A 17,836-nucleotide genomic window follows, 5' to 3' on the forward strand; every position below is an offset into this window, starting at 1 on the left:
AGGAGAAATGCATGTTTAATTCTGAAGTTAAATAAATAAATAAAATCACAAAGCAATGAACTTATCTTTGGGAACAACAGGGTCCCTGGTGATACCAAGTAGTCCTACACACCAGGCACCACTTTGCAGAAGGATGGTTTTGCTCCCAGAGCAACAGAGCGAACTGAATCTAAGCAAAGAAGACCTTGTTCAGTTTTTCCTTTAAGCTTTCCCTTACAGAACCAAGGAACTTTTTGTCAGCTTCCCCATTTGAGAGAAAAGAAATCCAAACAACTGAAATCAATCCCATCCCCTCAATGCTCTGGCAGTAGAGCTTGGTCGATGAGACTGAAGGAACCAACATCCAAACCTGTGCCTGGCAAAGCAGAGCTCAACTGCTGATAGCAGAAGAATGCAAGATATCGGTCAGGATAGTTACTACACAAAGATCCAGAAAAGTGAGCAGAACAGCTGTTCCTCTAAGGCAGTATGACTAAAATCCACTTTCTTTTGTGGAAAATCTTATTCCATCTGCACACAGGCTAAATTTAAGAGACTTTCCAAAAGGCATCGTCACAAGAACTGCCCACAGAAACTCCACACAAGCACACACTGGTTCCTAATACACATTTTTTAGAGGTTTATGTCAATTCAACCATACTACAAATTCTGCCCATTAAGACAGATAACAGACTACTTTCAAAAAATGTAAATTGCACGCAACTAACCACTGCAATTAACCGCTATGCGGCACATGCAGCTTGTTAAAGGTGTTTAACGTATGTAACGTCTAAAATATTTTCACACTGAAGATGAAAAAAAAATTCACTTATAAGCATCCACAGAAAAGAATGCCTACTGAAACAAACAAACAAACAAACAAACAAACAAACAACCTGATTAGAAAAAATAATGTGCTGGAGCACAGGCTGCCCAAGGAAGTTGTGGATGCCGCATCCCTGAAGGCGTTCAAGGCCAGGCTGGATGTGGTTCTCTGGGCAGCCTGATCTAGAGGTTGGTGACCCTGCACACAGCAAGGGGGTTGTAGCTAGACAATCATTGTGGTCCTTTTCAATCCAGGCTATTCCATGATTCTACGATACTCTACACAGATTTTCATCCTAATTTATTAGAAGAAAGCAAATATATGGATGGAATCGGTTACACATAGATCAGCCTGGGGTCTGAAATATTGCTTTATCTGCTCTGGGACAAATCACTTAAACAAATGTGCATACATATTAATTTTAAATATGGTTACAAAAGTTAATTCAGCATTAAGTAAAGAATATTCCTTAGAAAAAAAGGTCTTTCTGGAGGAAAGAGACTTTTTCAAAGCAAATGTCTCTAGATTGGAGAACTTGAGCTTGCCTTTCATTCAAATAGACAGAAAAAAGTCATAGTATTTTAATACATTTTGAATTGAAATTTATGAGATCACTTTATAAAACAAGATGACGACACATATATAAGACATAGAAAGAAGTCATTCCTGCAATTAACAAGGGTTTATTTCAAGGCAGTTTCTAAAAAACCTACTCGGAAGCTATTTCCCAGCCAGCTAGATTAACCATACATATTTCTGTGAGACCTAAGCACAGCACAATGACATCCTCTTTTTTTTTTTTTTCTTTTTCAATAAAACATAGGCAAGCATCAAAACTGAAAGATGCTTTTTACTTTTGTCCCTTCATAGATAACTTTATCACCCTCTGCTTCGTCTGTTTTCTTATGCCACATTTAAAACTTTTGAAGCAGAATTTAATGTGTGGCATTATGATTTTCAAAAGAATTCTGAAAATGCATGCAAGCCATCTAATAAATCATCCAAAGAGCTTCTTCCCAACCCTTCCCTGTAGGGCTGTCATGCATAGTCATCAAGGGAATTACCACTGACTTCATGAAGAAAACAAAGGCAGTAAAAAGGGAGAGCAAAAAAAACAAAACAACCTGTGAGCAGGTAGCACTTTCTTCTACGCATCTGCTCTGAAAAGCATTCCTGCTGCTGTCTTCAGAGGAGTCAGATGGAAATAGGCGTGCTATGATGACTGCCTTTGGCTTGTACTGAATTACGTAATAACCAATGAAGTGACATATTGTTGAAATCCACCTTAATTATTTCTGTGAGTAGGTGCTTTTAGGGTCCTGAAATACTTCTCCAAAAGTATACTTCTAGATACTATGTACTGGCATTAAGGGAACACATCAAATAGCAATTACAGTTGTATAACTTTTCCCATAACTCAAACAGTCACACTCATCTAACCATCTGCATGGAATATTTTACCATATTAATTGCACATACAATTAACTTACTATAGGAACGTATCTTCAAGAAATATTCTAAACTAACAAAATAGACAAAAACAATACTTTCAAAGTTAAATGACATTTCCTGCAGAAGCTAAGAGAAATATTTGGAGGGATCTCCCAAAGGAACTGCATTGAAGACTTTGAGAAGATCAGTCTCAAGTGTATTTAGAAGAAGGTAAAGAAGCAATTTGTTTGAGGGTTATAGTTAATGTGTGTGCTCAAGCACAAATGAAAAAGAGAGAGAGAATGGCTTTAATTTGACCAGCTTAACTAGAAAGAAAAGTAAGCAAATTCCCATAGTTTTAGGCATATGCTTTTGGAACTTGATGGCTTTGGAAAACTATTTCCACTGCTTTCCTGCTTTTTTTTTTTTTTAATCAAAGCTCAGAGCTCAGGAAGCTGACCAAATCAGGAGCTATCAGACTGAACTGCCAGCAATACAGTGGCAAAATGCCATCATTTTGACCAATCAAATCACCCAAGAAACTGTTTGAACTTATTTGTCTTCAGCAGCCGACAGACCAAAGTGCAAAAATGTCCAAGTGCTCAGAAGCTATTTCCCAGAAAAACATTTCATGTAGAGAAAACCTCTACAGAAGGTTGCAGAACAGAAATAAAGTTTTAGCAGGCTGACAGCAAGTGCACGTGTCAATGTTTATGAATAAACTAAATCAGGAAAGCTGCTGAGAAGCAGCCAACGCTGGGCAGACTGACTGAAGTACAAAAGCAGCCAGTACTACACAAAAATGTATCCATCATGATCAGTTAATAAACTGTTTAATTCAAATGCATAAAATGGTAGAACAGATCAGAAAGATGTCAAGAAAAGGTATCAATATGAGAAATGATGAGGAAAAATTCAAAGGAAGTTAAGACAAATACAAGACAAAATACACACGGATGACCTTTAAAAGTTATGGAAAAAAAAAGCACCAGGGATCTAAGGAAGAAGTAGTTCAAATGTCAAAGAGAGATGAGCATATGGGAGTCATTTGATAGATATATCTGCTTTGAACATTACGTGTGATTTAAAAGATGAACTGAATGTTGCTTCATGTTCTCCCAGAACATTTTGGTTCAGAAGTCACCTTTTAAGTAGAACTAAAGCTTGTGAAAGTTTACTCTCTGACTTTCAATGCCCTAAAAACAATGGTCTTTCATAGTTTCAAAACTCCTTTCTTCTTAAAAAGTAAAAATCTACCCTGTGATTAGGCTTCGACTCACTAAGGGCTCTCAGTACTTGGTATGTTGCTGCCTGTCCTGATAACAGCTCTGTTGCTCACTGTGCAGACATGCTTCAGGGACAGATAGAAGCTTGGACAAGTCTCAGAATTTCCATTTAACAATGAGATGACGCTAAATGCTACTTAACTGGGATATTGAAAGAATAAATAAATGGGAGAAAGCTGTAGTATCAAGCAATCCATTAACTTACTGGAAGAGAACATCTTTACAGAAACTACAGTCAGACATTATTGAGACCCAATTTCCTTTTGTTAACAGTTTCTTTACAGCAACACACTTGAGATGCTTTGCTTCAACTTTGCACCTTACAACTTATGTTAATAAGGATGTGTATTAATGATATCCTGGTGTAAGTCCAGATTCATGGTTTAGCAGAATAATGAGACCAGTACTGGCTTTTCTGCACCAACAGCTGACACCTGCTCAGACACATCCCCTTCCTCCTTTCAGTGCTCCCCAGTATTTAACAACAGTTTATTCACTTCTTACTTACTAAAAGAAATAACATGCCCTTTGAAAAAAAAAAACACACATTAAAACAAAATCCTGCACAATTACCATTACAATTAACAAGTAAAATGCAGTAAGTTTACTAACAAGCTTATTCACAAACAGTAGGGAAGACAAGAAACCAAAAACAATTCCTTTCTCCTTTGGTTACAAGTCAGGAAATCTCTCCATCCAGCAAGACACACAAGTTCATGAATAAACATCACTAAACCCAACTAAATTTAGGCTAATAAGCTTAAATTCTTTCCTGATGCATCCTTCTCACAGCAGACTGTACAGAGGTGTCCACTTTAAGTGAAAGCTGGGGCTGAAGGCAGAACACTGTTTAATAGCTCTTTACAAACGAGTTCAAAAAATCCTTCGTTTCAGCAAAACTCATAAAGGCCCAATGACTCCACTGAAGTAAATTTCATATTTAAATGATTTACTACACCAAGGCCAGCATGAACACTGATGAATCATACTCACTCATGTCTTTCAAAGCCGAGGGTTTCTCGGACAGACCACGCGACCTGGTAAGGGGAGGTTTGCTCTGAATCCTCCAACTCCTCTCCACTGTCTTCAGACCAATCCAGCCCTATGGGTATTGAAAACATGAAAGCTGGGTGAAAAGTGGACCTGCCTCCCACAGGTCTCTGAACAACCTGTGGCAGAAAAGACAAACGTGTAGCACAGCTTGCAAGCAAAATTATGTTTGATTAAATATATAACATTCTCAATTAGAATGCAAACTTACATTAGCATCTTCATTATACTGTGCAAACAGCATGCACAGATTTATTTCAAATTTGAGTTTTCCTTTTAAAATTCTTCCTGGACTCTTTATCCACAAGCAGTGAAAGTGAAGACACCAGCTTTCTTACCTACAGAAAATGTTACAGCTTTTCCACCACGCACATGGAGGTAACATAAGGTAACAATGAAATCACTGCCACAAAGAACTTACAGCCTGGTAACTTCTAAATCTATATGATCTAAATAAACCACTTTCATTTCTGCTTATGTTCTGACCAATGCTCTGTGCCAAAACACCCAGAGAGTGGGAAAACTGCGAGACAGAGCAGCATGGGTAGAGACAGATACACAGCTACACAGGATGCTCTGCTGCTCAGTCTTTGTAATTGCCTGCCAAATGCATATATTAGCAGGAAAACAGAGCCACAAAAAATGTAAATACTTGTGCACTTTTAAAATGGAGCATGCTTTTCCTTAATGATAATATAGTAGGTTCAACAAATTGTATGCATCAACAGCCTCTGTTAGTCAAACTGATGGACCCTGTTATTGGTTTCCCTGTGATATGCTCAGGTGGAAAACATTAGCTGGGGCATCTTTTGCAATTTTGCCTACTCTCTCACCCACATCCAGTAAAATTCTTTCAATCCCTTGCAGCAGGTGGGATAAAAATCCTGCAGCCACATTTACAAGCCACTGTCACTGATTTTTCATTTCCTCATGCGCTCCTTGAAAGTGGCACAGCAGTTTGGACAGAATTAAAGAACATTTTATTTTTACTGAAAAGAAACTACACAGCTCTATCTGAGATAGTTCTGAAGTCAGATGCTTTCAGTTTGGGAAAGACCTCAGTACTTGATCACCTACATTCTGAGATACAGGCACATGTCATTTGGAACACAGTCATCAGGAGCCCCTCTATCATTCAGAACTGACATTCCTAACGGAAAGATTAGAAACCCTGTTCTTCAGCACCTTCAGCATCCTGAAAATATTTTCTTGGTTCCTATCTTTTAAGATATGTATATGAACTAAATTAAGACAACTTAATACATTTGAGAAAATGCCAGAATTACACTGTCTATGTTTTCTACACTCCCCCCTTCCATACAGTAAGGGGAATATAACCTCACCAGGAGATAAAGACTGAGTGCAATGGATACCAAGTAACAAATTACCCAAAGTTTAAAAATAAAGACAGAGTTTGGGTTGTTTTCACTTTCAATGGGCAATGAAGAAACAAAGAGATAAAATCTAACCCAGACTCAGCTGCACTCACACTGAAGACTGCAGCTATACCAACAACCAATTACATGCTGCTAATAGCACGTACACATATAAAACTGAGTTTCTCTCTTTAAGGGTTCTGCACCACCATCTGTAGTGCTACTTCATCAATAAACACAAATCCTAAAATTTTCCAAACTAGTCCTTAATATCAAGGCATATTCTGAATAAACAACAACTTCATTTTCCACTCCAATGTGTTTTGTGTGTCAATTCTGTTATTTGCCAAATGTGAAATGTTTCGAGTGCGTACACCATTTTTACATTTTATTTTATTTTAGTATAGCATTTGCTTAACCCTACATTGGTAGGTCCAATCCATTTCCTACTATGCACTTTTTTTAGGAAACTGTATTTCCTTCAATTCAAACACCATATGAGAAAGTAAAACATGAAACACAGAAAGCGATCTTTCTACGGCATCTCGGAACAGAGGTTATTTGAGTTTGTGACACATGGAAGTGCCTACAGAGCTGCCATTCTTCAGAAGACCTGCGTTATATGCAGGATCATCAAACAACATTTCTGAAGAACAATGTCCTTTAGAGAATGTTATGGGATGCTAATTATCTTTGAACAAATAGTCAAGCTATCCCGTGAGTGCCAAAGGGCAGATCTTAACTGCAAATTAAAAAAAGGTTAATTGAAACAGCAAAAATTACAGATGTTTGCAATTAAGTAAGATGTTCACATAAGTACTTCCAGATTTATTTGAAGTCCTAAAAACAGAATCATCATGAATGGCATTCCTATTCTAATATCACATACTGACCTCTGTTCCTGTAATTCCTGTCAGTATTTTACTTGTTAGGAAAGCACAGTCTAAAACTAAGCAGAAAAGCACGGTAATTTTGGAGTATGAGGGACATGTCAAGGAAAGCCAGGTGTACCTGAGTCTGTATTCATCATCAGACAAATTAACCCTAGGTTAGCTGCCTTTTTTGAAGCTTCATAGAGCACTTCTGCTATAGCAGCAAGCTGGTTATTTTTACTTAAATTTTTGCAAGCAATAACTGATTATCACAGCTTCTAGATAATAAGGAAGGAAGAAACTATTTCATACAGATAAGACCCCATCTCTCCAACTACCAATATAAAGTTACTAACATATATACTACTACAGTATATATACAGTAGTATATATACTACTACACAACGATACTCCTCTTTTGTTGAGCCATGTTCTGTACACAACTGGATCCAGTCTAGAAAAACTCCGTTGTTTTCCAACTCTCCTAGCCAAGTCAACCATAAATTTGGATCTGCACTGAATGATGGGCCAAATATCCCAACTTTTACTTGCACTTATTTTGTAACCTGCACTTGTCACAGACTAGACTTTGTCTAGTCTCCAATGGCCCTTTACTAAGCAGGCTGCAAATCTTCTATACAATGCATACGTTGTGAAGCAATGCTTTCTATACCTCAGTTTGATTTCTCAAATGATTAATGGGCCACTAACAAGAATGAACAGCTAAAGTGCCACTAACCGTGTGTAACAGATCCAGGCATCCCTCAGCAGAGAATGCGGCTAACAAAAAGACAGTCATCACCTAGTGCAGGTTTATTTCATACAGACCACACATGAAAGCAGGACAGAGCTAGGAGGACATTCCTCTTTGGTGTTCTGGTTTCAGGATAAGAAAAGAAGAGGCAAGGCATTTATTATCTACCCACCTAGATGTGGAAACAGATCAGTGTCCAGCTGCTGTTTTCGAGTGCACAGTTTCACCAGTCTCTGTAGCCGGCTCATGCAGGACGAGTGCGGAGAAAAGGCTGTGGCTTTCATTAGGACCCGATCAGTCCTTGGAGGGTCCGTGACGGGAGCCCTAGCAGGTGGCAGGAGAGGCAGAGGTCTCTTGTTAGACAACTGCCGGGCTTGTGCTATAGTGTGTGTGGTGGGTGCCACTCCCTGCATTGGTAGGCTGGTGTTCGGAGGTTGAGGTGACTTGCAGACTATGCCCTGCGGTAGCCCTGTTGGCTTTAACAAAGCTGATGAAGGTGGCAGATGGGAGTGCTGCTGCTGCAGAGGCTGCTGCTGCAAAGGTGCAGGGAGGGGGCTAAAGTGCTCTTGGCGAACTTTTAAAATCTCTGTCTCTCTCTGGCGCTGCCGGTTTTGAGCCAACTTGCTCTGCAACTTTTTCCTCACCGTTGCCCCTTTCTTTAGGTCATCATCCTCCTCGTTGAAAGCAAAGGGGTCTTCTAGTTCTGCCTCCAGGTAGTGGAGAGGAAGCCTAGCCCCAGGAGGGGAGAGGGACATCCCGTCCAGTCCATTGGGCATCTTCAAGGCCAGGGTGGGCATCGTCAAACTGAGGGCCATAGTATCCATCTGGTGCCTGACCTTTACCTCCTCTATGGGATCATTCTTTTTCTTCCTCTCTTTTTTCGGTATAAAGCCAAGTACCTGCAGATGGCTGTTGCAGTACCTATGAAAAGTAAAAGCAGCTAGTTCCTAATTCAGTTCTTGCAAGTAAAACCTGAAGAAAACAGACCTCACCAAGTGGAAACCTACACACAACTTGAGAAATCAGATCAAAACACAGGAGATTTTACATAAATCATAAACAACTCCTAACACAACAGATAATTGTGATGTTCCCAACCTATAACAAACTTTTCCAAGTGACAATGTCACTTTCCTATTCACAGGAGACTCTCACAATATATTCAAAGTATTTACATTCTAGTAGGGTAAATAATCAAAACCCAAAGCGAACAAAATAAATGGACTGATACATAAAAGAGTAAGAAAGAACTTAAGACCTTAACTGATCATACAAAACCATTTCAAAAGCTCCCAGAAAAGATTACACAAATGACTACTTCCTTCATTTGGCTGTTCTTCCCCTGGTATTAGGGCTTTCATCAACACACACATCATTGTTAAGAATCCCATTTAGTAGGGAATGGTGTATCATGGGGACAATCTCACTGGAGATACTTTCCAAGATGGGTGAGTATTTGCACTTTATGAAAAAAAAAAAAAAAAAAAAAGCTTCATATTTAAGCTCTGTTTTAGTAATTTAACATAAAAAATTTGTAGCCAAAGAATTAGTGGAGTGCTCTTCAAATAAAAATCTAGCGTAAAAGAAATTCTGTGTTTCTGGAAAACACAGTGCCAAGAATATATATATATATATATATATATATATATATATATATATATATATACAGGTTTCAAGTTCTAATATAAAAGAGTTGCAATTTATAGGTGTAGATAGCATACTAAGAAGTAAACAATTAATTTCTGTCTGTTTAAAACAAACAGGCAATGGAGATATAGGAATCACAATCCTACATTTTCCTGCTCTCATAAAGGCAGGACTTCCTGTCTCTGTGGAATGCCCCAGTTATGAGGCTTCTGTCCTTTGCAGATCCCATCTACAATCGCAGCTTACAGATGAAAACAAAGATACGATAAAAGAGTGATGTCTATGTCATGGTATTTTTGGACAAGATAAGGAAATACCCATGAAAGTATTCTTTAAAGTCTTATCAGTATGATAAGAGTAGAACAGAGCATCCTGTAAGGGACATAACCTGAGAAAATTAAGTTTTGTGGAACAAAAAAATAAAAATGAAATGATTGCTGGTCTTTGTGAGGAAAAAAAAAACAACAAAAAAAGCCAAGTCAACCCTGCAATGTTGAATACTTCAGTTTAGCAGCCTTCAGTTTGTCACCCTGTCCCTAAAGAAAGCAATATGCGATGTTTTCTCAATGGTCCATAAATGGCATAAATGTAAATGCCTATATTAACAATCTGCATATAGGTAATGCCTTGAAGGGTCCACACCCGTAAGGATTTTACAAATCAAAAAAGGCTGAAAAGCATTGCTACATATTACTGTCTAAATAATTTCCTCATTACATTAAGTCAAAAGTAATAAATAAATGAGACAAGCTTAAGTCCTTATTGGAACAGACTACAATTCTGTAAATTCATACTGAGAGATGCACTTCCAAAAATTGAATTCTATAATGAGGGCTCAGCAAAGCTTCCCTTAAAGTCAATAGCATTATTCGTGTAATTAAAATTAAGCACTTTCTTAGCATTTTGTTTGAACAAGACTGAGATCAGTTAGGACAGCACTTTCAGTATGACAGAATAAAAACCACAAACAGACAAGACAAACACAATGGGTTTTTTTTCCCTTAATACCATAAAAATGAGAGCTTTGCTCAGTTTGAATGCTTCCCTTTTACTGTTCAGAACTTATATTGCCACCTTGTGCTTGTGCAGGAGCAAGGAGGTGAAACTGGAAAGGAAAGAGAAAGCCAAATATAGAAAAAGTAAATAAACCTATGGAAAGGTAGTAGGCTTCTCTCTGAGTTTTAGGCTGCTAAGTGTTTTGCATGTTTAACTCTCCTCTCTGTTTTACACAACAGAGAATAAAACTGTGATTCTTACAACTGACCATGCTTAATCAGCAAAAGCCAGCAGTATCTTACACAGACATCTCCTCTTGACACAAACCTACAGCTGACAACCTACATCAGTATGGGCCAGTCTGAGACAGGGCCAGCTACCAAGCTGTCCTGGAACCTGCAGGGAGGAAAGTCCATACTGCAGAGCCAGGAGCAGGCGGTAAGTGGCTCTGCTGGAACCAACCAAGGGCCAGCCAAGCTGAGCAGGAGGTTTTTCAGATCAGAGACAAGGCCAGGGAAGCAGATCATGCTCCACAGAGGCAGGCTACTAGGAGGACAGGCACCTGGAAGCAGCACCGTGCCTTTTGCATGGCCCTGAGCATGATGCCAGGAGTGCCAAACTGGCCCTGCACGCAGCCAGTGCTGGAGTGTCTGTCTCAGTGGCCCAGCTTGTCATTTCCAAAACCTTGTGAGTTATTCTCAGCTTCCAGTATCACGCTGAGTACCTAATCTAGTTTCTTTCCCCTTCCTTATTCAGCACTAAAGGCACTTATTCTGCTACAGGTGAGGACTAATGCAGTCAACATGCACAGTAAGAGCAGCGGGTTGATATCTATTAAAGCTACCACGACACACAGCTCAGAAAGGTGACAGGCTGCGCAGGCTTTAGGCAGCTTCCCACATCATGGGAAAGGCAGGAACCCAGAAAGCCAGGTTTTCTACCTACAGCTGCATCCTGCTTCCCAGTACCTCCCAGGTTTCTATTGGGTTTAGTCACTTATTTAAAGGAATAACTAACTAAACTGGAGAGTTGCTTGCACATTATTTACAGATTCGTGAAAGAAGAAAATTAAGAGATAAAATGGTGTTTAAGCAAGCTACATTGTAAAAAATCTACACTTTCAAAACTGAGCATCACAATCTGTGTGTGTATTTGGACAACAAAGAATGAGGAGACATATTCAGGAAGAATTACAGGTGCACTGCCCACGTCTGACCATCCAGTGTATTTTTTTTAAAAAAACGAGATAAAGAATAGAGAAATTAGACTTCAATTAAGGTAATGAAGTCATGCGCTATTAATAGCTTTAATTTGAGGAACATTAATGGTTAATAAGAAATTAAATAATATAACAGCATATTAAACATCTTTGTGGCTGATGCCAACTCATTTGTCAGGGGTTAAGGGATAATTATTTTTAATTATCTGTGGACAGACTAGGAGGTTTTGGCATATAATGCATGCAACCTGTTAAGACGTTCCATCTTTTATAATCTTTAAGAATATATAAGAACGTAGCTGTGACAGTATCGCACAGCCTGCTTCTGATCCCAAACGTGTCTCAAACTGACAAAATGACCATCTGACAGTCATTTTGTAAACAGAAAATTAAAAGCTACGAGCAGAGAACTCAGACATAGCAAACATCTTTATACTGAGTGGAGTGTGAAAGAAGTCTCTTAAGACACAGATACAGGTTTGCCTGCCAAAAAAAACTGTTTTGAGCAGGCACAGTTTTATCACTAGCATTCATCAAATCTCATTGTTAAAACTAAGCTCCGCCCTGAGAAGCAGCCTTTTAAAATATTCTTCCCAGCGATCACACCCTCTCATTTGAAATTAAAAGTTTATTTTCCCCTTCAGACACCTGCTGTCCTCTTCAAGCACTGTAATGTGACACTCGACATGCAGTCGAATAATTCTAATATAACATACACCAGATGTCATGACCACACTTCACTTTAACTTGAGAAAAATCAAAAAGAACAAAGTGTGAACTCAATTCAAGGTGTAAAGAAAAATCTCAAATTCCACGGGAACATATGAGACCTAAGAAGTGTCATTAAGTAGTATTATTTCCATTGTTTTTGAGTGCAACCCTGTTAAACAGCGACTCGGGCTCAGTCGGCTCTTCCATCTGAAATTACAGCGTATCATTTACTCAAACAATTTCCATGATCATTTTTGTGAGCTTATTTCAAAGAGCCTCAATGTTACAGGAGCAAAGAAAGAGTCACCGACTGTCAAACTGCAGCTTAAAGTTATTCATCTTGTGCCATTTGAGCATTTGCCCTACAGCTTTTGACAAACATTCGTGTTGTTTTCTCACTTCATCAGTCTCCTCGAGTGAAATGGCAGGTGAAGTGCAAGTTAATTTAGAGCACAGTCCAACTGTTGTTTCAGACAAGAGAGGGAGCTGTGAGCCGAGGAGGAAGTTATATGTAGGGCACAGTGGGAACACTGCTAATAATGCAAAAGGTTAGTGAATGGTAGCTAATAATGTGAAAGGTCAGTGAAGAGTGGTTTGATTCTTTTTTGGCATATTTTGTTTATATTTTACTTTAAAAAAAAAAATTATTTCTAACAGAATAAGCCCCAGGTAGTTAACACACACATTAATTAAATACTGTTGTACTGGCAAAACCTGCAGCAATGAGAGCAGTGAAAAATTAAAATCGCATACACCTTACAGACAGGATCAGACAAATTCTGCTATTTCACCCCAAGCAGCACAAGTGAGACGTGCGTTCAAAAAGTCTTCAAGAGCAAGGAAAAATGCCCTTGTGGTTACAGTATGAGCTGCAATTCAGGAAGCCTGGTTTGAATTCCCAGCTCTCCAACAACTGCAAGCACTATCTCTTCCAAGCCATTTCATATTGGGCACCTCAGGCATCTTCATTTGGGCAGGGATGGGGAGAGAAAAGGAAGAAGTAGAGAAGAAAGTGAGCAAACAGCACTTTTCTAGCCAACTGATCTGCTACCAAGTAATACGTGCTTTATTCCAGTAATACACCACCACAGATCAGCAGTCAAGCAAGAACACAGAGCCGCAACTCTGCATTCGCCCCTATGCATCACTGCTCCCTAAGCCCAGAAGGCATGCGTTTTCAGTTGTTTGTCCTGAAGAAGTAGACAGAAGCATGCTTTTGCCACAGTTGGCCAAATAAGCAGGGCCCTTTAAGAGCACAGACTATGAGTGACAAAGCAAGCAAATCAGAACAGCAGATACTGCATAGCAAATTTTATCCGCACTTTATAGTAAATTTGAGCAAAGCAACAAACCCTCCTGAAAACTTCCTTGGGAGCAAGTTACTGCTCTCTTTGAATACTTGACTCCCAAAGACAATAAAATAAAGTTTACTGGTCTTATAACAAAACCCTTGAAGAAACATCCTGGAATTCAATTCACTCAAGCCAGTTCCTCCCTCATCCTGAAACCAGGCAGCATCTTAAAAAGAAACTCATGCCTACATCCCAGCCAGCTCCCGCGTCGCAGGTGGGCAACCACAACTCACCTACGGTCCTCAGATTTGGGGATGGGGTTGGTGCAGCGTTGGCTGTTATACTTGGCCACATATTCACATTGCTTGAAGGGGGCAGTCTTGTCCTCCAGAACGTGTCTGATACAGAAGGCGTAGCCGTTAAGTCGCCTCTGCTTGCACAGTTTGGGGCTATACGAGCACAAGGGCTTATTGTCAACCTCAGAGAAGTGTATGTGTTTGCCTTCATACATCACGTGACTCTATTCCTTGTGAACATCAGCTGAAAGAGCCAAAATATTAAGATAAATCACATCAGGAAAAAAAAAATGCATTCAGTTCTAGATTGTGCATTTCAGTTTGATGCTAAAGAGAGACCCAAAACAATACCTGATTTTAAATCTTCTGTACCATATCAGTGTTAAGAGAGAGCCCCAAGGACACCACTATCCTGGAATGATGATGAATCAAGATGATGTGGATTGTCTAAGGAAAACATCAAAAAGGTCAAGGTCAGTCAGAATAAAATAGATAGGATCATACTGCTTAATAAGTGGCCAGATGTGGCCACTTAACCTGTGGGTTCATAAGCCAAACCCACCAGCACAACAGCTTCCAACAAGCAGCCACAAAGCTCTGGAAACCATAAAAGGAAAAAATGTTGACTGTCACCACATTTAAACCTGCTAAACAGAACTCCACTTGTATAGCACAAAATGATCAGGGGCTACAAGTCGAAAAAGGTTAAGCAACAAATCAGATCTCCTGCTGTCAGGAATCAAGCTGAAAGCTGATGTGACATTAACTCATTTGATTGCAGAAAGGTTCTCCTTCAAGAATCTTTACTTAAAAAAATGCTGGGGACTATCCTCACTCTAACAAATATTAATTTTCACAGGGAGCATAGGAAAGCCTTTTATCTTTGTAAGATGTCTTTATCACACCTGGTAAACAGACTGATGATCTTGTAGCTGCCTACACCTTTTGTAAGCAAAAGTTTCAGGTGAGTGCTGACACTAACGATGCCAGAGACTGTACTCCCAATGACCCCAAGAGGGCTGAAATGCCATTTCAGCAAAGCCCATCTTCTTCCCCACTCCCACAAACAGAATCCAACAGTGCTGCAAAATAACAAAGCCATGAAATCTTCCAATACTTTTTCATCTCCAACCACTATGAAGTCTTTAGCAATCATTCTTCTTAAAACTCACATGTACAAAACCAAAGCTGCATCAAGAAAACACTAACAGTGCACACAACCTGCAGCTCCGTGCTGCGCTCAGCTCAGCCTGCCGAAAGCCACTGGTGCTTGGGCAGGCCATCCCGAACCACAGAGTGCACTTGCAGTGTACTCAGTACTCAGTTTCAGGTGCTTCATACACCAAGCAAAGGAATGCACATAGAGGTGAGAGATGTGTGACAACTGCAGAGATTACCAACTCAACCAACTTACTTTGAGCGTGCCACATGGCAAGGAAAAGATGGCAAAGGAGGGAGGGGAGGCTCCAGTCTCTGCAAGGAAGATACTTCTTCCCTAGGGAAGCGGTCTCTCCCCGCTAAAGAAAAGCACCTTGACAGAAAGGACTCTCCTACGTTTTCTCTCCATGCACAGTCCCCTTTCCAGGCACACAGACCAGCAGCACTCTGGAGGCAGCCCTGACACTTTGCTTACAAACAGTGAGAGCATGAGCACAGACACCAAATCCACTTCCCTCTGCCTTCCCCTCAGTGAAGGGCAGCACAGGAAGGTGCACGCTCCATATATCCAAAACTGATGGCTGAAGCGTGAGCCTTTGCAATGCATTCATCCTCAAAGCAACAATGTGAAAGGAAAGGAAATCCCATGGTGCTGTGCTTAAGTAGTAGCAAGGTGACCTGGGTGCAAGTCCCATGTGCTCGACAGACAGCCTCCTCCATTACCGGGGTAGCAAAAGTAATGAAACGAGTCTAAACAAATTGCATCTCTTACACTGAATGAAGCTGACAAAGTTTTTTGCCCCAGAGTTTGCTGCTCTCCACAGTGAACCAAAGCTTGCCCTGGTGACAGTCTGGGCAGGATGAAGGACTGGACAGAGCACGTCCATCTTGCAAGGATGGGGTGACCCTCATGCTGCTATTTCTTTCTGCCATGTTTACCACCACCTCTTAAGCTGCTGCTATCATGCTCTGCAGTGTTTCTTACTGACCAGTGACCTCCTTCTCCTTTGCACAATGCAGCCACATTTCTTGTCTGAAGGTTATCAAGCAGCAGAGCAAAGAGAGCTTTTCAGAGCAGTTCCAAAGTAAACAACACAAAACACGTATCTGGGTTCCTCGGTTAAGTTTTGGGGAGGAAAACGCTCTGCAGTTCCCAGCCACTGTAATCTTGGATTTATTCCTGTGCCCCATCTTATTTTTGGACTTAACTCATAATTAAGTCTTATTTTTGCACTTATATCTGTAACGTGACCACGTTGAGGCAGGCACAGCATTTTCCATCTCACTTGTCTGAAAGATACAGCCCACAAGCACCATGCCGTATGAAGCACTGAAGCTGAGACAGCAGCAATAATCCTCAGGGAAACCCTTGAGCTCATACATGTATTTTGGGGTCTATATATACACTAAGAAAAGCTCACAGAAATGTAACCAAATTCAAAATCCTCCTAGGGACTGATCAGTGCAACTACAGTGTAATGAAAGAAAAAAAAGCTAATGCACCCAGCAGCCAGTGTTACATAGGGAAATTACAGCAACCCTTGCAAACCACGTGAGACAATACACGTCTGATGGGCAGACTGCTACACAGACCCTGGAAAGGCAGCAGTGCTGCATGGATATGCTGACAGACTCAACTCACACCAAGCCTACAAGGAACCTTTTCTTTTTGTTCTCTGCCACATACAGGTGCTCAACAAGCACAGACACACAGACTGAGGGCTGTGGTTAGTGGGCATGGTGGGGTAAGCCAGGGTTGGACCAAGATGATCTTAGAGGTCTTTTCCATCCTTAGCAGTTCTATATATAAAACAAAGACTCCTTAATTTATCAATTCTGATTTCATCTGTTGTAGTGCTTTCTTTGAAGCAACATCGGAGTTGTCAGCAGAGCGTTTTGCTGCGACACAGAAAGTAGCACAGGCGCAGCACAGGCACATGTCACTTAACCGAAGAGAACTGAAACTACGCTTAGCAAAACGGTGGGTGGGGAGAAAATATTTTTGTCCCACAGGATTCAGCAGAGATGACGGAAACATGGACTTCCCGTGGAAAATGAAATGCTCGAGCAGCTGGACCTTGCTGCACAACTATCAGGGTGCAAACCCTTCTGGAAGTTGTTTTGGGGTCCTCAATTATACTCCACATTGCAGCTGCAGAAAGGTTCAAAACAAACTCAATTTAAGCCAGCATGTCTTTAGACTGGCTCTAGCCACAACCCACAAATGAGAAACCAGAGGCTAGTATTGGAGAAACCCACATTTTCCTTAAACAACTGCTTCTAAGCACAACATTTTCAGAGTAAGAACAGAAGAACTCAGAAATCTGTCACTGCCAAATGACATAGGATATGACCAAGGTTTTAAACATCCTAATGGCAGGGCATAAGTGACTACAGAATGGTCAAGTGACAAGTCACACAATGTTAGAACTAGGGGTGCCTGGGGAAGTTAGCATGAGATTGACTCAAAACACAGGAAAGAAGCACTTCTCTATTGCTGCTGCTCACAGGTAGTGAGCCATTGGAACTCACTGTCACAGAGGCTGCTGGAGCAGGCAGCATCATCGAGTTCTGAAGGCAACAGAAAAGTTTATAGAGAGTGTGACCACTGACACTAAAAGTGGGCAGTGATGTACCTGCTAGCACACCCAACTTAATAAACAGAGATGCTGGAGGAACAAAAGAAGAAAACATTTAAAAGAAGTTGGGTTTTCATATTCTGCCCCAACTGCATCAGTTGCTCCCACCGTCCAAGACAGAACTGCAGGTTGGATCAATCCCTGAGCTTAACCAGGTGGGTCTTCCTACGTTCTTACAAGCTTGCCACTAACATCTGTCATTTGGTAAGATATTCATGTCTTACACCTGAGCAGATGACTGGAAGAAAATCTCCTCCTTCTGGTAAAAGCGCTGTCCAGGCATGCAAAGGGCAACAAGCTGTCC

The 17,836-nt window shown here is 40.4% G+C and overlaps 1 protein-coding gene across 7 annotated transcripts in view; it reads right to left on the reverse strand.

Annotated features, from left to right (window-relative positions):
* INO80D (INO80 complex subunit D) overlaps positions 1-17,836 on the reverse strand; it is a 43,985-nt gene that overhangs the window by 20,856 nt on the left and 5,293 nt on the right. For all 7 annotated transcript variants that reach the window (XR_008204629.1, XM_052674696.1, XM_052674698.1 and 4 more), the window contains 4 exons: positions 14,087-14,182; positions 13,733-13,979; positions 7,747-8,495; positions 4,516-4,624 (listed from right to left, as the gene is read on the reverse strand). Coding sequence is in view for 6 of the 7 variants with exons in the window: in XM_052674696.1 (XP_052530656.1) it covers positions 4,516-4,624; positions 7,747-8,495; positions 13,733-13,950 (1,076 nt within the window). In the remaining variant the exon portion in view is untranslated. The remainder of the gene's footprint in view (positions 1-4,515; positions 4,625-7,746; positions 8,496-13,732; positions 13,980-14,086; positions 14,183-17,836) is intronic.

The sequence above is a fragment of the Tympanuchus pallidicinctus genome, unplaced genomic scaffold, assembly GCF_026119805.1.
Source record: "Tympanuchus pallidicinctus isolate F22 unplaced genomic scaffold, pur_lepc_1.0 scaffold15, whole genome shotgun sequence".
Classification (NCBI taxonomy): domain Eukaryota; kingdom Metazoa; phylum Chordata; class Aves; order Galliformes; family Phasianidae; genus Tympanuchus; species Tympanuchus pallidicinctus.